Source organism: Athene cunicularia (assembly GCF_003259725.1).
Source record: "Athene cunicularia isolate RWA chromosome 1 unlocalized genomic scaffold, athCun1 chr1_part1, whole genome shotgun sequence".
NCBI lineage: Eukaryota > Metazoa > Chordata > Aves > Strigiformes > Strigidae > Athene > Athene cunicularia.
This window is the reverse complement of record NW_020799091.1, coordinates 89,774,309-89,797,764: the sequence shown is the minus strand read 5'-3', so window position 1 is coordinate 89,797,764 and position 23,456 is coordinate 89,774,309. Positions and strand designations below refer to the sequence as shown.

Below are 23,456 nucleotides of genomic sequence, written 5' to 3'. Positions count from 1 at the left end.
GAATAGAGATCACCGCTCTGGCTTTCTGCATCAATCCTGCCAGCAAGGATTCCAGGAGGCATCTGTCTTCTTCACTTCACTGCGCTCTCTCCAGGCCTCCCTCCTCCTCTTTCCCCTCCCTCACTTTATACACACTTTCCTTGGGTCTGTCCCCTAGGTTGACCCACATAACTATGTATCCCATGTAGGGGAGGAGTAAGGTGTTTTATGAGATGATGTAATTAGCATGATCATGACAGCCCTCGTTAGCATACTGAGTGGTGTTAACTTTAATATGCATTTCGTGGATAATGAAGCAAAGTTCATTCACAGGACACATGGCCCTTGAAATTTGCCCAGGTGCCCCAGAGCAGAACCCTCCTGTCTCCACAGGGCTCCCTCCTCCAGATGCATCCTGTGTTATTCGGGCAGCCTTATCAGCTTCGACCTCCACACCATCCACCCTGTGACTATAGTTTCGTCTTTCAAGTGTTTGAGGCATTCCTTAACTTTTATCTTTCTCAGGCTGTTTTTCTCAGTCTGTGTTTCTTTCAGGCCTGGTTTTTCATCTCTCACACCACCTTTGTTTTTTTCTCAGTTCCCAGATTTTTCCTGACTTCATTTTTCTTGAGCAATCATCCAGCTTGTGGGGCAGAAATGCTCACGTCTTATCAATTCAATGGCGAAGTCATGAAGCCATTAGCAAGGCAAGCATGGTGTTTGGTTTACACGATAGAGCCACAAAGTGTTGGGCTTACATAATGGAGACAGTGATCCCCCCTTTGAGGCTTATCTAAAGAGTTTGATAATGCAGCAGCAAGGGAGTGGAGGATGCATCTTTCGATATGCTTCCGCTTTCTTAGGTGACTGACATTCCTTAAACTAATCACAGATGCCACAGTTCTTGAGGTTTTCTGTGTTAATGAATGATTGAGGCATTACTTCCTTCAGTTCCTTACAATGATGAAGATTATGCCAATATATTTTTGGCCTGCAAATGATTAAACTTGTTCAGGGCATTTTCCATTCCACATGTGTGAAATCTGATTTTAAAAAAAATTAAATTGTCCATTTCTTTGTTTGGTGCAATTTTGCAAATTGGTCTACTGATTGCTTTAATTTTAATGGAATCCTAAAATCACATGTGGGAGGATGACCATCTCTTCAGCTTCTTGTAGCCATTGCTGTATTTCCAGCACCTGTTCATACCTTTGCTTTAAGCACTTCCCTTTCAACTGCAACACCCTAAGAAACTGAGTCTAATTCATCTGTAATAAAGACAAAGTTAGAAGGATCTTCTGGTTGCCTGATTAATGTGAATGTCTCTGGCATACTTTTGGTCATGGACTGCTGAATTTCACTGAAGGAGGGCTGCTCTGTTCATACATGCCACCACCTGGTGAGATGATCCCCAGTATACCCTTCCCTCCTATTCTAGTGCAGTTGGAGTTCTATACTCCTGTGCCCTTTCGTATCATGGTTTCATTGTCACATTAAGAATAGGCAGTGAGAATTATAAATAAGACAATTAACCTCTATTAAATGCTCGAAAACCATATATGAATGATAGTTGACAGTAGGATTTGCCACTGCCAATTTCTCCTATGTATGAGTGTTAAAGCTTATTTTGTTTCCTTTTCATTGATGCAGGGATCAATTCATTTAGTCCCAGTATACCAACAAGCACTAGGATTTACAGAAACTCTTTAGAATTTACATGTATTATCATAGAGGTCTCTGTATGCAAAATAGAGATGATAAAGTTTTGTTGTAACCTACAGTAAATATATTCTTTTGTCAGTAGAAAAATTGCCAGAAGAAAAATTGGCCAAAGCTATAGCTTACTTAAATTGCACTCATTTTTAATATATGTTATTTCTTCTGCAGATCTTTTTCGAGGCAACTATACATTGTTTTCATTGGCCAGAAAAAAAAACCCCAAAAAACAGGAAAACATAAAAATACCCTTGTCCTGCTCCCCAGACTTATGCTTATTAAGATCATGTTGGTATATTTACATGACAAGCCAAGCATTTCTATATCTTTTCAGATTTGTGTGATGAATTCTGTGGCCACTTCTGTTCATGTTTCCAGTTAAAATATCAGGATACTGTGGGCTTTTATCTTCTCTCTGCACCAGAAAATAATCATGTACAATACATATCTTTCAAATAGTCTGTTCAAATTATACAGCAAAAAAAAAAAAAAGAATATTTTTACCTTCTTAATTGTATTCAGGGATGGGGTATTGTAGTGTATAGCCAATGAGTCAGTCTAACATGTGGTGTTGCAATTACAGTTTTATTGGGAAATAAAACAGCCCGCCTCCTTTTAAAGGAATACTTCTTCTCTGAAGCAATATAAATCAGGGCTTCAGTATTATGTGGACTGAAGTTGTACAAAATGTTTAAACACTGGGTAGTAAAGCTAGAAAATTTGCAATGATATTTTGACCAAGAAGACTTTTAAAGCAATGTATCAGCAGAAAAAAAACCCTCTATGATTTATGTAATTTTTAATTATTCATTTTCAGTATAATTCTAGGAATACTTGTATTGTTGCTTTGGCAAGTTTAGTATTTTATGTATATGCCAAAGGGCAGCTGAGAAGAGGAACAGTATTTTCTAAAATACTTAATGGTGGTGTAATTCTGTGGCCAGTCGAATCAGTGGGAGTTGTGTCTCTGTGATGTACATGGTCTTGTTTGTTTTTGAATGTATGCTTTCAAAATTGTCAGCCATGATATTTTGGCAAGTTACATTGTTATATAACATATTGACACACAAGTCAGAACTGAGCAATTGGATACAAGAAGAAAACCCGAACATTGGGGACTGTTAGGCATGAACAAATGATTGTTTATCAGTTGCTTCGCAGCATCAATAAAGTAACATAAGTTACTGCTGCCTATGCTGAGCACAGTGTAAGTGACAGGGGATTCTGTAGGATGGCAGTACGTTCACAGCCAAAAGACTAAAACTTCCTGTATCAAAGCCCTTTTAGAACATAGGAGTCAAGCTCAGCAGAATCTTATGAAAAATGTAAACATAATTACATGTTATTTTAAATCTGTCATTTTGATGCACTGTTTGTGCATCTTTCCAATGTATATTTTATTACTTCATAGAGTACTAAGGACTCTTTATTACTCTTCATCATATAAAACTCTTTTTCCCATCCTGCAAAATACCTTTTGATGGGATTTTTTTTGTAGCCCATAATTTGAAAAAGTTCATATATTGATATATAATCAGGTATCTTAATCTCCAGTAGTGGTCATTGGATCACACCATTTGATCCAGAACCAGCAGAACATACTTCTTACAGTCTGCCATAATATAAAGACTTGGTTCATACAGAGTATACAATGTGCTAAGTGTCCTCACTGATAAGGATTCTGAATTTTATATTTGACTTGAAATGAATACTTTTTTTTTTCTTTTGTTATTTGGAGTTCTTGACAGCCATGATTTTTTTTTTTTTTTTCCCCCTAATAAAAAATTTAAATAGCTTTGAGCCAGTATTAGGTACTTTGGTGCCCATGAAAATTATAAAGACAATTTATGAATATTTTAAGATTAAGCAGATAAACTGTATTTAAAAATGTATGCCATCTGTAGTAAAACTGATTATTTTTTTATTGAAATACTTTGACATTTAATTGAGTGCCTTGCAGAGATCTGAATACATTATATCAATCTAGTCACCTTTATCGATCAAGATTTTAACATTATTAATTCTCTATGTTTGAGATCTGTTTTCCATAAAGAAAGAAAATTGAGTGTCAGCAATTATAGTGCAATTCTTCACTGATTTTTTGATCGTGTGTGATTGCCGGATTATCAGCACAGTGGTTTAGCAATTCAAGTAGCTTTTAGTTACCGTAGTTCTTCCACTAGCTCTTGATGTATTCTTGAGCATTAGCAATTTATAGTTCTGGAACTTTTCAAGTATTCCAAGATTACCACAAGTAAAAATTAATTATTCAGAATTCTTCAGCCAATTATTTTGATGCTTTTGAGAGTATGTTTTGTGCAGAGCCAAAAAAGTTAATGTTTGTTTTACCATCCCCCTACTTACTGATGAAATAATTTTTTTTTTTAAAACTGTGAACACTTATGTTCTCTCCCTTTCTCTCTCATGCACATATGCACAATGCAATATTCTGCAATACAGACAATTGGTAAAGAAAACCCTCCGTTGTCGCTGGAAGCAAGGACTATAAGGAAAAGTTACTTAAATTTTAAAATTAAGTGTAACAAAATATTCTCTACTTTAAGGAGGCTTTAGAAATTATGAATGAAGTGGTTTCAACATTTAGTCAAGTATTTTAATCAACTTTAAAGAGATAATTTTGCATTTTGTTTTACTTGTGTTCATGTAATTGTTGATGTCTTTCAAGTATATTGATGGTTAGGATGGTATTTAAAATTAATGAAGTCTTTCTCTTGCACTTTATTTCTCTCTAATATTGTGCTGCAATAGACCAAAATTATACTAGGATTATATATTGAGACATAAAATCAGATTAATTAGTATTTGTCCTAAGATCCATTAGTTATTAGTACCATCAAGTGTGTCCTCTTACATCAACTTCTATATAGCTTCAGCATTTTCTTCAGACTTCATTCCCCTGAGCCCTCCATAATGGTTTTATTTTTTTGATTGTACTTTATGTACACATCTACCATTTCTTTGAAGACTTTTTAAAAAATATCCACGAGTTTCCTGAAATTACACTCTCCTGCTTACTTAGACAGAAATTCTGGCTTCTGTACTGTGATTAATTTTAGGAATTCATAAAAATTTTCTATTTACCATGTTACCTGGTTTGGTTTTATTTTAATTTTATTATTTTACTTGTATTTTTATAGAATTTTCTTAACAGAGAGAAGAATATCTGGGATTCTAATATTTTTCAATTTAAAATTTTATAGTTCCTTTCTCTGGATTAAGGTACACACAGAATTTCGCTTTTTTGGTTTTGTTTTCAGCTTTGGTGTTTTAAACCTGTGCTGTCCAGTTGCTAGGTCTCAGAAAAAAAGAGACAGTGGCAATGTGAAGATGATGAAACTTGCTTCCCTGTAATGATTTAATGTGATTCTTCTTAGTAGAAATAATTTGTCAGTGTTTGTCATGTTGAAATTGCCACCTACTGTAGCTACCATCGAGCATATAATGAACAAATTTTGCTTTTCCAAGACTTCCTGGTAGCATTTGACTTTTGCTGTTCTGTATTTGCCCTTTTTTAAAAAACAAACAAATAAATAAATAATTCTTTTAAGAGTAACATCCTTCTAGCATAATATTATTATCAAAACTAACCATGAGGCCATTTTATTAGGATTAATCCCTCCTGAAATGAAATGAAACTAGAACGTTTAGAAGCATGAATGCAGCCTTCTGCAGAAGTCTGTGATTAAGGGAAGAAAGATAAGCCTCGAGGACTGTAAATGAGATGGGTGGGTACAGAGATGTGCACAGGAAGCTTGATCAGCTCCTGGCTGCTAAAGTCATGGCAGCTTCCTGAGCCAGTTGTGATCGATGTGGCGCTGTCTCTCCCTCTCACTGCTGCTCCCTTTTCCAGGTCCCATGTGAACCTTGCTATTTAGCTTTAGTATTTCTGCTAGCAAGATGCTAAATTCAGCTAGTCATGGAGCACAGCACGTCCTCTCTGCTGTGTGATCTGTTACCACACATCTATCCCACTGAAAGCTAAAGAAACAAAAAATACGATTAAATGTAGGTATTTTCAAATCAAATTGTTCTGGAACTCTCATAAAATTATATTAATTCTCAATTTCAAATTAAAAAAACCCCCTCCACTATGAATAATTTTCCCAAGCACTTAATAAGACACAGTTACATTAAGTTCCTTTGGGACAGCATTTCGCATAAATTCTAATGATCTCAAATGGGAAAATTTCTTACTGTATAATGTCATAAAGTGTCACGTCCTCAAATTAGCTTTTCATTGTACATATGAGGCAAGAATTAAACCTGCAAAATATATTTATTTCCGCTTTGAAACTCCCCAAAATGTACTGAAATACTGAGGGACAGTCATTTAGTTAAAATAGTAACGGTATGTAGTATTTAAAAAAAATTGTGTAGGTTTAAAATTCTTAATCAGAGGCACATAATGCAAGAAACAAAACCTTATTGTTTAAAGCCAGTATATAAAATATTTCATAATATTGTTAATGTTATTTAAAGGAACCATGTACTAGATTTAAAAAATTCTATTTTATATTATCAATTAGAAATCTGCCAATTTAAAAATCCTAGTTTTACAATTGCTATGTATTTTATCTTCCCTAAATACATGATTACAAATTAACATACAATGCAAAAATGTATCACAGGGATATTTTATCTATTATATTTATTATCATATAGCACTAGAATGAGACACTATGATTTAGAGAAATAGTAGAAACAATCAGGACTGTGCATAGAAAATTTCACTGGAAAGAAAGATATTATTATTGTCAGCCATATTTTGTAATTTTTAAAAAGTAGGTTTTGTATTTCTTATTACTGATTTTTTCAGTATTTATTACTGGTCTGTTCAGGTAAGTAGAAAAACACTTTGGGGAGAAAAAATGGTTAATGTATTTGGACTCACTGAAGAGGTGTGTTTTATTACCATAAATTATAATTGGATGGCTGACACCTGGAGTGGAAGTTTTACTTCATTTTTTATTGGTTTTAAATTGAGGAAATACTCATACATATCTGGCAGTCTGTTTTATAAAGCTAATGCCCCAGCTAATATAACACCTGGTGTCTATTTGTTTTAGGTGTAATTTCATTTGTTGCTGAAGATGAAGACCAACAGCAGTCTCGACTTAACAGCTCACCAGAGAAGACAGATGGTGAACAGGCCCTTCAGAAATTGTCAACAGAGTTACCACAAACTGTTGATGCAGCAAACATGGGTATGTTTGTTATTATGGATAAGTTCATTTTCAGTTTGTATAAACTGATATCAATTTCTTTTTAAATTAGATGTATATTTAGTATGCCAGACCACATGCCTACAAACAGTGTTAAGTCACGTGTTTATTCCAGGCATATATGGCACTTCTCCTTTCATGATTTTTGAAACATTTTAAGCTGAGCTTGTTTTTTCTTTTTCTCTTTTGTTTTTTTTTTTTTTTTCCCAACAATGTCACTGAATGTCACTTGTATTTGGAGAGGGGCAGCATTTGTTAAATGCTTTCTTTTAAAAGTATCCGATAATACTAGTGCTGATGTCTAAGCAGGCTGTTTCTGAAATTCACATTGTTTCGCTCTGCTGTGGAAAACACTTCCATTTAAATGTCAGTCATAGATGCTCCTTCTGGTTAATTACAGTAAAATTGAGTGGAGAAAATTCCAGAATACTTTCAGTTTATGACCTCCTAGTTTACTCTAACTAGTTTCTTCGTTATTTTTGAGATTTTAAGTGTTCCAGAGGAATACATTTGTGATTACAAATGTGAACATCAAATAGACAAGGCAGGGTTGGTTTTTTTTTTATAGAAACAAACTTCTCCATTTTCTTCTTTACATTTTCAAGTAAAGATTTACCTATAGAGCTGTGGCTTTTATGCTTTTAATACCTAATCTGGAATGTATTTAAATTATCAAGCATTATGTTATATGGCTAATAATGTTGAACAGTTGGTTTTTTTAAATTCTGGCATGAAGAGAGCTAGAAACAGGAGAAAGTCCCTAAGAAGGAAGTTAGAAAGAAAGGAAATAATCAGTATTTAGCTTTCACTGCTTTTCAAGGTTCAATATTTCCTTTTGTTCTCCTCCTACAGCTAGCATTTTTATTTGAATTTTCATGTATAGCAACAAGGAAGTTGGTAGAGACTAAAACTCACACGATGCATCATTGTAAGTTTACAGAATAAGGACTTTAAAAAAGATTAGGTTAAGGTGTTGCATGCAGACAGTGCAGTAGAGACGAGAATTAGCAGATTTCAAGATGTTAGGAGGAATTAATAATGAGAGAAATATCAAGAGTGATGCCAAGTACAGGAAAATATTTGAGATAATCTTCAAATCTCTACTAAAAGCCTGCAAATATTTGTGAATTCAATTATGCTTCTATTGCCCAAACTACACTTCTGCTTATGAGATATTTAGGCTTTGCAAAGTTAGGAATCATCAGTCCAAAATTAGAGGAGGCTCTATTTGAAAGTAACTGAAAATAGAAAGTTAAGTAAGAAAATAGAAAGTTAAGTGAGTGGATTTCTCAATACTGTCCCTACCACTGATACGAACTGAGGGCATCGTTCTTAGGTAGCAAATCCAATGTGAGTTCACTGTTTGCTATTATTATGACTGATAAGGCGTTTGCTCATTTTGGTTCCCCATTAACAATGTGAGACTGGCTGATCTACTTTTCAAATATGATGATGGGTGATTAGTCTAATAACTTGCTGAGAGGGGTCAGGTGGTCAGCTCTAATTCAGCTCCCTATTTCATTGCATGCTAATTTACATGGATATAATCACTTCAGCACACAAGGTCCCATTGGTAGCTGGAACAATGTGCACAGCTTATTCATGTGTGGCTACGTAAAGTTACTATGTCTTATCTTTCAGTTACCATCTTTCACTATTTTTGTGCTACTGTAGAGTTGTATCTTTGTCTTATTGTAACCTATGTGTTTCCAGTAACTCAAGTTTCATGATGGCTAGCAATGTTTAGGGCATCATTAGGGCTGCTTTCTAAAGTGGACTTAGAGTAGGACGTGGAAGGACTCTTCCGTCATACGGTATCACTTAATTATAGGATCTTTCTTTCTTCAGTACAGATATTCCATTACAATGCCCATATCCTAGGAACAGCAAGCTTCCATCTCACCTCTGAATCGACCAGCTGCTTCTAGTCAGTTCACAAAACATTATCTTCCATCGCAACCATTCATTTGTACTAGACATTTACAACTTTTACAACTGGGGAAAGTATATACTGAAAATGGCTAAATAAAGATAGACTTTAACAAGGTGTGGCTTAAATTATACGATAGTAGCAGTCTTTTTCTAAACTTAACTTTAGTGAGGAACTAAGAGAGTCTTAGCTTTATCCTACATAGTTTTATTTTGCACCTATTTTGCTACTGTAATTTTTTCTAAAAATTAATTATTCTATGAATTTTCAGAGCAGGATAACTGATGGATATTTTAAAAATTTAGGATTTTTTAATTGCAAGTTGCACACCACTAGTAGAATGCAAACTACTTGCATTTGAACAGAGGCATCACACACAGAAAATATACATGTCAGAGCTGAGAATCCCCAGGGCTAATTACCAATCTGGGGTAACAGAAAATAGTGAACTTCTGATGTAGAGAAAATTAATATACAGACTTGAATTGATAGAGGCCTAAAAAAGTGTGAGATTGTTCATAGCTGAATAAGGTTAGGAAAAAATCTCTAATGATAAACACACGTACACCAAACATTTGTGTCATGCTGCCACTCAGTGAAAATTATTCTTTTGAAACATACTAGAAACTACTACCTTGTTATATACACATTAACATTTAATATCTTTAGGTACACACAATATGCATTATATAAGTATGTATATGCACATGTAACTTTCTTTTTTTTTTTTTTTTTTAAATTATCTAAATTATATTATAGGTATGACTGTAGAAGAAGATAATTTCTGGAATGGTTTTCATACATTCTTTTCATAATATCTACAAAAATCTTTCATCATGCTCTTCCAAAAAGCTAATGATTCTGAAATTTGTTCATTACTTTTTTTCTCCTTCAGATGTAGTTAAGAAAAAACACATTTAGTACTTCCAGTGAAAACCATTGATACAGCAATCCTTAAGAAAAATGCTTTTTATGCTGCTTATACCAGGGGACAAAAAGAAAACAAACCAAAGCCCAAACAGAAAAATATCTGCAGCGCAGATGTAGTGACAGGGCCTTGCTCCTTTCTAAACTGACATAGATTTTCACTTCTTTCCAAATCATGTTTTGGTCTTTAGAGAGAAGAGGTCCTAGGGCTTTTTTTCTCATGGGATCCAAAAGTAAGAAAAGGCTAAGTGGTTGCTAAGACTGAAAGGAGGATGCAGCTGCTCTTCCATGTAAGATTTATTGTTAGCTATTCCTATATACTGAAGTGCTAAAATCACAAATAAGTATTAGGCATTAATAGATATTTGTTTCACAGTCTGACTAAAGGCTGTGAAACCTCCTATACTTGTCAAAATGTCCTCTCAATGTAGAGGAAATTTTTCTAGTCTTCTATGGAGTCCATGGTAACTTCTTAAACTGAACTGCCCTTGGACAATTGTTCCTGTGTTGCGCTCTTTGCTGTGTAGCATGCCAGCAATAGGGAGGATGCTTGGCTCACCTTCTGCTAGACCAGCTCAGCCATCCTCAGGAATCTGATCTGGCAGCTCCCCTGTAAAGAAGTGTCGAGAGTGTGAAGTTGGTGCAGTTGCTGCAAAGGCTAAGACTTGCACTGCAACTTCAAATCCCCCTCTCCTCTTCCAGAACCCCTCACTTGCCTCACTTCAGCAGCAAACCTCAGCACAGAGCTAGCACTTAAGCAACAGCATTTAATGATCCTGCCAGTGGTGATGTCTCTCAGAGCTGAGTGCTACAGATGCAGAATGTTTGCTTGTACAACACAGGGGAATTTTGCATGTGCTGTTATCTTATTCCGTCTGCCCTAAGCATTGCCTTTATCAAAAGATTATACTTCCTATTGTGTTCATCTTATGGAATGCATTTGCATTTTTATGCCATTGTGAAGTTTTAAAATTTCTTTGTACTTGAAAGGCATAACGTTGAAAAGATGCACTGCTTGTGAATAAGCCATGATAAAAAAGTGTAGTCAAAGCGGTTAAGCCTGGCATTCATTTTGGTAATGCCTGTTTTAGTTGTCTTTTAGAGCTAATTTATCCTTCAACCAGGAAGGATAAATGACAGTGACATTTTCTAGTCTAAGTTGTCATTGTAGTTCTCATATGTCATGTCTCTGACAGTTAAGTGTCTTTCCTGTTGTCTTTACAAACAACCGCTTCTGAGCGGGTTCATTGAGGAACTGACGCCTTTAAAAGGTAATGTTACTTGCAGATGTGGTCCTCCCAGACTTTCAGGTTTCAAATCAATCCCAAGAACTGAACATCTGTAGTAGCACACTGGGGTATTCACATGAGGAAGATAAGGAAATGATTTCTTTGTTATAGCAACTGGTAAAGGTGATTAAGAGGGAAACTACTCATGATGGCGACAGTTTAAAATAAACTTTGCATTTATTAATGATAATTTTTTATAAAGATAATAAAAATTGAGTACACAATGGTAAATATAGGACTTATTCAGTATTAATGCAGTAATGTGATATATATCTCACATGCGTATTTATTTATGGAATTACTATCCTTCTAACAGGAATATTTGTAACAATAATTTTGCTTTATCTACCTCATAAATTTTGATTGTGTAGTTAAGCTATTTTTTAGCTTAATCTGCATACTATGTTCAAGCATATTGTGCTCCTCCTTCATATTATTTTATTTTAATTGAAACTCCCTCATCAGGAAAAAAAAAGTTACTGAAAAAATATCCAAAGAAAATAATCCCTGTGTAAACTGCATGCGTATTTGAAAATATAAAATACCAACCTGGGCTTATCTTTTTTTTTTTTTTTTTAATAGCATTTTAGCATTTAAAGCTACATTATGCTAGTGCATACAAGCTTTTGGGTATGGTTTAGCATATTTAGAACATTAAGGTTTAGACTGGTTTATGTTTTTTTTCCTTTGTCAAAATGAATGTTCAATTATTGTTAGCTTTCTCAGTAGGTGCCCTTTTGTGCTACTGCAGTCTACTGTTATGCATTCTCCTATGCCCTTTTGAGACTCAGAACAGCTTGATTCCCCTAATAAACTAACATGTTGTTTTGAAACAATTCAGGTGTATCAAGGCTTCAAGGACCTATGGCCCATGTGGAATTTTGTGGGCCATGGTACGTGTGCAATTAAAAATCTGTACAAACAAAGTATGGTAGCCCATTTAAAATTAATAACAAAAGCAATCTGTAATTACTCACAGTGTAGGACTGCTGGTGAACTTTAGGTTACATCTTCCTTTATTCAGCAGGCGTTTTAATATTGCTGTGCTGAGAAGGCTAATAATGTTGCATCTGTCCTAACCACAAATAAGTCAGTCCATTTGTAAACTTGTACATCTGTATGTTTTTGGATGTCATAGCATGTGGGATTACATTTGCATATAAACAGATTAATTTCTTACCTAATTAAAAATGTCTGTCATACGCATTTTGCTTGTTCTGGTAGTCTGTATAAACTACATTACTGATAAACACATTCATTCTGTCATGTCTGGCAGATCTCAGATATATATGTATATATATGATTTCATCAATCGGTAGCCCATTTAATAAAAAAATATTCTTAAAAAAAATTCCTGAGCAAAAATAATGTGTGTAGTTGTCATGGTTACATGGCCAGATGTACTCTGGACTTCTGCCTGTCCCTCTCAAGTTCATCTGTGTGAGACAGGTGTGACTTGCACCTTGCTGAATTGAAACAGTGCAGCAGAACCACACTTCAATTTTTTTGTCTTCTAATCCACCCTTCAGAAGTAGGACTAACGTGATAGGTCCGAGTGTAAACCCTTACTAGTTGTCTGTTCAGAACACATTTGGAGTGATATAAAAAATAACATTTTTGAAACAAAATGGTAAATGAGCTAGCAACAGAGCAGTAGTTTCTTTACAGCCAGTGCCCTTGCTGTTAGGTTTGAGTGAGATGCTCTCTATCTAGGTTGTCATTTTGCCTTTCCTACTTTGTCATGCTTACAAACAATTTTATTTTGCCCCTTAGCAAGTAATGCATTACAAACATACAGAGAGCATGTAATGGTCATGAAAAAGAACACTGATTTTTACCACTTTCTCATAGTTGTGTAAGCATGTCTGGGGCAGAAGACAATGGGGTGAGGAGAGGACAGAGGGAAGATCCCTACAAGTTTCCTTTACTCATGCTGTTGTAATTGCTATGACCTGTGAAATTACTCACTGAGTCAGAAAACAAGAAAAAAGTCAAACTTTATAGCCCAATACTTGAGATAGTTCATAAGAAGTTCAAATCAAATATATGAATTTTTAAGGTCTTTTACAGTGTCTTTTTTTTTTTTTTTCTACCTGAATAATTATTTGAATCTCTTACATTAATCAAAATATTATGACACATTCAAATTACAGTAACATCAAGATGATTGTCTAACAGCAATTGCTTAGAATATCCTGTTGCTGAAGGGTGAGAAAAATTTCCTTCAAGGTGTATGTTCAGTCCCTCAAGCAGAGGAAAGAATTGCATATACATTCTCATAGCCTGGCAGGGTAATCCAACAGTTAAGCTGTTTTATAAATAGATACACACATCCAGGATTTTATATATTTATGTCTTTGTTGCAAGTTTCTGAAAAATAAGCAGTTGAGAAATACCAATTAAAACATTAGATTGAATCAAAATTACATTTTTAATATGAAAGCATATTCATTTCCAACAGGAGAAAATAAAAAAAATATTTCTCCATATAATCTAATTTATTTTTTTTATTTTTACCATCAGGGTACCCCACAAGTATTGTTATTATAATTGTATTACGAGTAGTGCTATAATAACTAGAGAAGTTTGCATCACATACTACTGCCACTGTTTGCCTTTGAAGCTGTAACTGAGTTGTTCCTGAAGATTATCTGTGGTTAGGTAACTCTAGTTGTGTGAGTCATGTTTTGTGTTAGTAAAAATCTGTAAATTCACCTCATTGTTTTTTTATGGAATAATTTCTCTCATATCTTACATATCCTTGTCCACTCAGTAGCCTGCTGCTGGAATTTGCTAAGCACTCTTTATTTCTGTAGCAGCTGCAAAATCAATGGCCCATATAGAATTCTGGCTTTTAATTTATCCCGGACACTGGACATTCCTGCATTCTCATACATTCAGTTATGAGGTAGGTTTGTCTGACTAACCATCAAAGGACCACTCTGACATTTTTACTGAGTAGGCAATAGATATTTCTTGTCCAGTGCAGTGATTTATTTGTTATGGTGTCTACTGCGTCTCTTAAAATATTTCCTTTGATTTCTCTGTAGGCACAGCAGAGTCCTAATTATTCTTGACATACTTAGAAAATTATAAATATTAGGGAACTACTGTTTCCCACTGTGGCAAAAGACAGATGGCATTTTATACATTGTCATCAGAGAGCGAGAGTATGTGTGTGCAAGAAGCATAATTGAGATATTTGGATGCACTTTCAAGGCATTATTTAGTTCTGTTTATGGCATTTGGAACTAATTTTGCAGTAGAACTTTCTCTATAAAGGGGATATTTTTGATTAAGTGGAAAGAAGCTTACCAAGTAACCTTGTTCTTTTGTTTTTCCCTGTTTATCTTTTTGTAATATAACTCATTAAACACTACCACAGAAATTTCAGATATTCACAAGTCACTGCTCCTTTCAAACTCAAATGTACATTTTGGAAATGAAAAAAGGTTGAGAATGGGTATGTTACTGGTTTGTGTTGATTACTAGTAATGGATGAAACTATCATTGACATCAGGAAGGAACAGAAACGTCTCAACCATTACAAAGACTGAAGCATAATCAGTTGCTGCGTGACATTAGCATTATCAGAGTTAACCTGAATTCCGAAGCCCTTGTGGACTTTTTGAGGGGTATTCTACCAAAGTCTTTGGCTTTTAGAATAGCTTGATTTCCATAAGAAGCTAAGAATTTCTTCATTTGTACTATATTGTCTGCCTGTAGGTCCTTGCTGGTCACTGTAGGTTGATACAGTCTTGCTCTCTCTCAGAAGCAATTGCAGGATAAATTCAGTTAAAGGGCCAGGTGCATTTTATTCATGGTCAAATAAAAATTATTACAAAAGCTACTCACCACTGACATGTTGTTTTGCCACTTAGAATGTAATTAATCTCTCATTTAAGTCCTTTATCTCTTCTTCCTGGAGAAATAATTATATTTAAAGCAATCTTTACAATCTGACAAAGAGGGCAGTAGCATCCTGGCTTGTATCAGAAATAGTGTGGCCAGAAAGACTTGGGACGGGATCATTCCCCTGTACTCCCACGGGTGGTGCCATACCTCAAATACTGTGTTCAGTTTTGGGCCCCTCACTATAAAAAAGATACTGAGGCTCTGGAGCGTGTCCAAAGATGCACAACAAAGATGGTGAAGGGTCTAGAGCACAGGTTTTGTGAGGAGTGGCTGAGGGGTCTGGGGTAGTTTAGCCTGGAGGAAAGAAGGCTCAGGGGGAGACCTCATTGCTCTCTACAACTACCTGAAAGGAGGTTATAGTGAGGTGGGTGTCAGTTTCTTCTCCCAAGTGATAGGAAAAGAGGAAACAGCCTCAAGTTGCACCAAGGGAGCTTTAAATTGGCTATTAGGAAAAATTTCTTCACCGAAAGAGTTGTCAAGCATTGAAACAGGCTGCCCAAGGAGGTAGTAGAGTCACCATCCCTGGAGGTATTTAAAGGATATGTAGATGTGGACTTAGGGACATGGTTTAGTGGTGGACTTGGCAGTGTTATGTTTGTGGTTGGATAAAATGATCTTAAAGGTCTGTTCCAACCTAAGTGATTCTATGATTCTATCATCCCTCTGGAAGACTCCTGCACTTTGTAGTGCTCTTGGGTTACATTAAGTTTGCCTTGTTCTAAGTAAAAGTAATCTGGGATGCCAGATTTTTTAAAATAAGGAAAATCTGCATATGCTATTTCTTATGGAGAAAAGGTTTTAAAAGGCTGATTATCCACATTTTTTTTTTTAAATTGGTGTATTTGTGCTAATTTCCTCCAAAACAGTGTATGTATTTAGTAAGAAAACTGCCAATGTGACTCACTAATTGAGCAATACTTTTTTTTAGCAAATAGAAAAAGCCATGTGTTTCACTGTTAAATTGTGCTAGTTCTTGAACATGCATTTTATTTAATTTGTCAGGTATAACTCTTCCAGGTTGTCAAAGCTCCTGTTGTAGCCATGTGCAAATCCAGTTGACCTGGGAATCGACTGGCAGGATCAGGTGCAGGTTGAATTTCTAAATTGTTTAAGCATCAGACACTGGTAAACCTCTCTTGTATAAATATATATGCTCAACAAAATAATTTTCACAGATAATAAACTTTGCAAAATTTGAGGGGATTTTAACAGAAAGCGTAAAAAACATACTTCTGTATGGGTGGTGACTCCTTCAAAAAATTGCCATCCCCTGCTTTTAATTATGTGCTACAGCTTCTCAGCAAAATATCTAGATGTTGTGTATTTTCTTAGAATAGCTGTTAGTGGATTCCTTTGGCTAGAAAATTCCAGAAAAGCAACATGGGCAAGACAGCTGGCTTGGACAATTTTGAACTGGAAAGTTAGTTTAGCAAAGATATTAGCAAATGCCAGTGTGTTTTAATATGGAAACAAGTAGGCTAAATTAATAAACTTTTAATTTCCCCCTTATTAACTCTTGTCCTGAATCTCATTTGCTGCCGGTATTGCAAAAACTCGAGGTTCTATGTATTTTAATTTGTGAGCCATGCTTTTTGTATATAAGAAGAGATAAAAATGCAAACAATATTATGAAATGTCAATTTACAGTATGAATTCTGGTGATTGTTCATTTAATATACCTTAATGAAATCACAGAAGTATAAATATACAAAAATAATTTTAATGTTGTTATAATATTAGCAGAAAGGATTGTAATGGTGCTATTCTCTCCAGTTTTTACCTTTTTTGTTCATAAAAAAATATTAAAATGTGATATTGCAATATTGACATTTACTAATATGCCACTGATTGTGAGTTCAAACGATACAATGCTTTACATAGGATACATGCATCAACAAATGTGTTAAATTCTATATTTAGATAGTTTGTATATATGAATTAGAGATTATGCAACAAGATGGCCGGTGGTCACTTCACTTTGCTGTGAGCTGAGGAAATACTTTAGAACTTACTTTGTGGTATCATTACCTGTCCATTAAATATCACACTTCAATTCACATCCAAAATTTGAAGTAACAATGAACTGGTACATCCGTCTTCTTTACATTGAAGTATGTCAGACTTCATATCACTGTTTACTGAATATTTTTTTGACTGTCTATAATAACCTTACATATATTTTTACTCTTGACAAATACAGTGGGTTTTTTTAGTGAGATTTTTTCGAGATACTTTGAGTCCTGAGCACATGCTTGTTTAGCTATACTGAAAGGTTCCTGCTTTTTCCTTTTCTGTTTTACACCAAGATATATTTATTTTGTTCCATTGAACTTCTGACCTGTATTTTTCCACAAAGTCTAGAAAAATCTCACTCTCATGCTTCTGTTTCAACTGCTTTGCCTCATTTCCTACCAATAAATTTATGGAGAGATCATGTAACTTTTTCTTTATTACCCCTGATAATGTTTTCTGTGTCACAGTGGAGTTTATTAAAAGCGTGATTTGTAAGTGCTGTGTTGTAGATCTAATCTCAAGGATCTTTCAAATGATCTTCACTTTTTTTATAGTTAGGTGAAGAGACGAACAGACAAAAATGTCAGCAAGTACCACAGGGATTCCTGTATCTTATGTGTTTAAACTTTTCACGTCAAAGCTCATTTATTTGAATTTAATGTTCATTTGTCATAATTAATGTTTGCATTTACACTGGAAACTGGAAATTATCCTTGAAAACAACTTTTAAGAGCATTACTTTTACCATTTTGAGGTTTGGGGTTTTTTTGTACTGAATGGTATCTACTTTTTTAAGGAAGATACTTTTTCTTTCTAAATATGAACACATTGGCTGCATTCAGAGTCCTTCTTCCTGAATACACATAAACATTGTTATTATTCTTTGATATAATATATATCAAAGAATATCAAAGAATTGATTCTTCTTGATATAATATTGCATGCAAATCAGTGCTACTTGCTGTACAGTATGGCAATTAGTATGACATTCTTTTGAAGTGTAAAATGCATATTTAAAAAAATCATACTTTTTGCTTAGGCTTCATATAGTAGTCACACTGTAAATGCAGTAAAACATGTTTTTGACATAACAGATACTTTACAGAGACAACTAAAAAACCCCATCTAGCATAAATATTTTGTATGTCGCTATTGTGGATATATGCAGTACTAAATAATGTGCAGGACACAAACCTATCAAGATCTGACTTTTAATTTTTTTTTTAAATGTGCATAGTATGTATGAAACATGGAAAATGTACATACGTAAATTACTCACCAGTCATTTTCAGCTGGCAGTGCCTCATGGTCCCTTATGTCCATGTTATTTCAGACTCAGTTTTCATGCATGTTTAAAAATATATTTCCTAATAAAAACGATCCTCATAGAAAAGTTGCAGTGTGGTAAGTAAAATAACAGTAATTCCTGGGCTTTTGGGGAGTTTATGAAGGCTTTTGTGTTTTTGACAATTAGAATGAATTATAAAAACATGATTAGTGTTCCTGGTAAGATATTAAAGTAAACTTGTATTATTTAGGAAGAATGCTTCTTCTTTCATAGTGTGATATATATATACACTAATTACTGTTGAAGGGTAGAAGGAATTAGAGGATTGTTTTCACTAAACTCTCTGGATTTATCAGTTATCTACATCTTATTTGTCCACCAGTATATTGAGAAATTAGTATGAAAAACATGACAAAGTTCAGCATCTGTAAAGATGACAGGCAATATCCATGAAATAAAAGAAGGGTTGGTTTTATTTAGTGTGGAAATGCGTGAGCATAAAGCTCTTCTACTTGAAAATTAATGGAATTTTACTCCATTTCTTATTTTATTGAAAACAAATGGTTCACACAACTGTACTACATCAAAAAAATAGGTTTTGCTGAAATCTAATAAAAAATTTGCTTACTTCATCATTGTGGTCAGGATTCTGTTTCCTAGAACTCATTTTTTATTTTATGGATATATAGAGAAATAGTTTTCCTAAAATGACTAAAAATTTTTTCTAAAATTACCTAAGTTCTCAGCAGTAATATGTTAAAGACACCAGAAAATTATACTCGTTAATAATATCGTCTTCAGGGAATACACAGTTTTTATCCCAGAATTATGTTGCCTGTTTTGTGTGTGTGGTGTTGTTTTGTATTGCCTTTTTGCCTCACATTAGGAGAATGAGATCAAATTCCTACTCTGTGGCAGAACTTGAAGTGGAAAGTGATCCAAATCCCAATGAACTTGATTAAAAGGTTCATTTTAAAGTAAAAGGGTTATGCTGAAAAAGAAAATAAATGGACACTTTTCAGATTTACTGCCTTTGCATTTGCCTTGCTGTGTTTCTATGAAACATTATAGTAAGACTCTATTAGGGTTGATAAAATACTTTTGGTTAATTTCATATTTTTACCATACCACCTGTATTATGGAAAAGTTATTTTTTACGAGTAAATACAGAATAAAAAAATTTCTAATGAGTGACAATCTGGAGTCACTCTGTAGGATGCATGAGTATAATTTTTGTAATTCTGTCTTACCTTTATTTAGGAAATAGACATTCTTAGCCTAAATATTTAACAGTAAGCCTGATAGAGTATGGTAGAGAATTTAAAAGTTAACCCTGTCTGGAAGTGAGCTGTCTTCTCACTGAATTCTTATGTAGATTCATATAATAAAATCAAACTTAAGTCATAGTTAAAGGGTCAGTTAGAAATTCACGTATATTCCAGGAAATATTAAATTACTTTCCTGGTAGCTAGAAGCGGTTAAATCTTTGAGTATTAGTGAAGCTCTATATTATAAATGAGGCTATGTGGTTCTTGCTATATCTTGGTTCTTTTTGATATATTTTTTAAAGCTGCTGAAATTCCAAGCTGAGAGATATAGAACTTTTAGGCAAATGCAACAACTGATTTTACAGTAGCTTCTAAATTTCAAGGTAATTTCTACAATTCAGTTGATTCAATGGCATTTGCCTCTCAAATGAAAGACCTGTACTTCTTAATAAGGCATAGGCATGTGCGGCAAGTCATAAGAGCAGTTAGTTGATTGTGTGACATAACACTAGTATAAAACTGGGCTAACTTGGTCTTTGTTAAGCTTATTTTAAATTTCTTGTGTTTACAGTAACAGAATGTAACTTGTAATTTCATAATAAATTACACCTAGAGAACATAACACCTGAAGGATTGTTAAAGACATTCTAAGAGGCCTTAGCTGCGAAGACTTAAACCAAAAGATTTTTACAATATATAAGTGCCATATTTGTGAGCAGACTTCTGAGATTTGAGAATACATGCTGCTTTTCTGCTGCCTTTTTATTTTTTTGACTGCTACTTTGATCTTCTGCCTGTCACAGGACATTATTTTTCACTAATATACTTTTATATTTCATTCGATAACTTGTGTTTGACTGAAATAAAAGTTAAAAAATACATTAATTATATATTGGTATGTTGTTTCAGTACTATGAATATTTTTACCAGTTCTAAAATAAAAGAATTTTATATTTTAATTTCTCTGGCTACAGTTTGTTGATATTAAATATTATATGTCAAAGAGCTCTTAGTAGCCAAAAAGTTTAATTTATGAAGGTATTTTATGTAGTATAATATTATCACCTATTTATAAAAAAAGAAAAAAAAAAACTGAAAAACTATAATGAGTTAGGTTTGCTCTCTTTGGAACAATATAATTATTTATGTATAAATGTCTGTATTTTATATGTTTTGTATTCATCCTGATGTGGAACAGGAAAACATCTTAATATTTCTGTGGAATTTCATGACTGGAATCATTTGAGTACAACTTATACTACTTTGCCAAGAGTATATCAACTGTGACTGTGTGTACATGACTCCTGAGCTGGCTTTCACTTTTCAGACATGTTAAAATGTCTGTGTCACACAGCTTACGCAAGCTGTTCACCTGGCAAGTGATTTCCTAGCATAAGTCACAGTTTATACCCTCTTAAAATGAGCAGTGCTATGCTAAACCTGGGCAGTGAATACTATTTCTGCCCAGATGCAGAAAAAACCAAAAAACCAACCTAGGTTATTTTACTCCATCCTTTTCTGGAACTTCTTCAATCAGTTAGTATTGGTGGCTTTTCTACTACACTGACATAAGACATCTTTCCTTTCTGTTCTTTTCCCCATGTCATTCCTCATTACATATTTTATCTTGGTTTTGTATGCATCCTTAAACATTACTGATGATTTTCCTAATCCTCCAGAGAGCCCACAGGGAAATTTTAGGACCTGTTTTTCCACGATCACACTTAGCAGCTTTATACACCAGCCTAATAGGAATGAACAGTAAACTTTCTGTTTGTTATCTGAGACCTTATAGGTCAATACTCTGAGACTAACTTAGACATAGGTAGACAAAGATTTAAAAAAAAAAAAAAAAAAAAAAATTCTCAATAGACATAAAGCCAGATTTGGAAAATGGAGAAAAATCAAGAGACTTTTAGAATAACCTCTTACGAATCTCAATAATTTTAGAAGTATGAAGTGGGAGCAGAAAGGTTAGTACATAACTTGTTTGTGTTCATTGTGTTAGGAAACTGTCTGACATGAGTGTGATCATGGTTGCATCTGTTTGGGACTGCAGTCCTAGCTCTGTGTTAACAGAGTGCCAAGAATTCTAGTTTTGTGTAAGCTAGAGATTATGAATGTGAACAAGGGTGTGCTGATGCAGTTGGTGGAACATGAGAGCATGTTAGCTGGGTATAACCCGGTAGACCTAACTTATTCATATGTTGATTTTGACAACCATTCCTCTAGGATGTTTTTTTAAAGCTCTTTACTAATGAAGATAGCATGACCTAGGTAACCTGTCCCTAGTTATCCTCAGCCCTTAACCATTGTAAAGTTTTCATGGTACTTTTCACATGTACTAAAGCTCAACATTGTTTACTCTTAATATCAAGGACAGGGAGAACAGTTTTAGTGGCAATCTGTTGCGCATGTGAAGATTGTAATCACTTGTCTTTCCTTAAAAATCTTTCTGATGAAAAAACCAAAAAAAAAAAAATTATCAGTAGTTGTTTTCTGAGCTTCAAATTCATACCAGTTATACTAGTTTTTCTGTGTTTTCATGTCTTTTCATCATTGCATAACCATTAGTCACTTTGTGGTTTGTTTTTTTTTTTACTTTTCATCTTGAGTTGTTCTTACCTCTCTCCCTCTTTGGAATGTTGTACTTATTCTACTCTTAGACTAGATTATTCTAAGTATCTCCTCTGCTTAACCTCAGCTGCTTGCTTTGCCAGGTCTTTGAACTAAGGTAATTATATTAATCAAATAACATTCTTAAAGCAAATATAATTTATCTTCACATTAGAAGTTAAACAGTATTTTAAAAGTGTGTTAGTATTCTAAGCAATCACTTCACTATATAATCTCCAATTACATAAAATTTATTCTAATCAGTGAAAAGTTCCAGTTCCTCTTGCTTGCTTTACAGACTTCTAAAACTATTATATAGCAACTGAAAAAGTATCATCTTCCCATAAATTACCACAAAGATTCTGCTTGAGATGATGGTCTGGTTTTGAGTTAATGAATTGAGACATGTTAATCTTCTACACTAAGAATAATAGAGCCAGGCAATAAAAGATGAAATAATACGATGAGGTCAGAGTTTTGAGAAAACCATGTGTAACAAAAGTGTCTGAGCTGCAGGCCACTCCCATCCTACTTGAAACCTACCAGTGGTCCCCAAAGGTGCTCTGTTTATTTTCAGTGGCTCATTCATAACAAATTCCTTATGTAGTGTATTGTTTAATCTCCTAAGTGTCCATTTCATTCCACCTCTTCAGCGAGTATTCAGTGGCTTATGATGCAAGTATGTGAGTCTTTTCACAGTGTGGCTACATAACTCTTAATAAAGAAGGCAGTGTCAAGAAATATAATTGACATTGTGGATCTACTTTGGTAAGGTCTGTGACAGTCCTTTGAATTTATTCCTCCAAAATTAATTCCTCCAACTATTGAATATAGTTGGAGGTAATAGAATATTCTCCCTGTCCCAACATCCAGTGAGTTTTTGACTCTTCTGTTGCTAAAATGTGCTGAATTTCTGTTCAGCACTTGGAATTTTCTGAATTTTTACATACTTTGTGTTCACATATTCCATGCTGCCAGCAGAGCTTAAAAAGGTGAGGGGAGATGAAGTCTAATGCCAGATATATTGCCAGTGTTATTGTCTATTTTTGATCTCTTGGTTACATCTATATTTATTAGTGTCAGAAGTGCTTGGTATCTTATGGCATACTGACATACACTCTGAGTTTGCTCCCCATTCTGCAATTTCCTCAAAAAAAAGAGTTTAATATGTGAACCAGATCAGATCCTGAGCTCTGCCCCAATGTGGACTAGCAGATAGGTCTGTGTGTCACTCATAGATAGTTGATAGCAGGCTAGAGTAAATTTCATGAA

At 34.3% G+C, this 23,456-nt stretch overlaps 1 protein-coding gene across 1 annotated transcript in view; it reads left to right on the top strand.

Moving 5' to 3' along the window:
• The window catches only part of CFAP47 (cilia and flagella associated protein 47), a 338,064-nt gene that overhangs the window by 190,787 nt on the left and 123,821 nt on the right, over positions 1–23,456 (top strand). Inside the window, exon 50 of the mRNA XM_026846341.1 lies at positions 6,783–6,920. Coding sequence (XP_026702142.1) covers positions 6,783–6,920 — 138 coding nt within the window. The remainder of the gene's footprint in view (positions 1–6,782; positions 6,921–23,456) is intronic.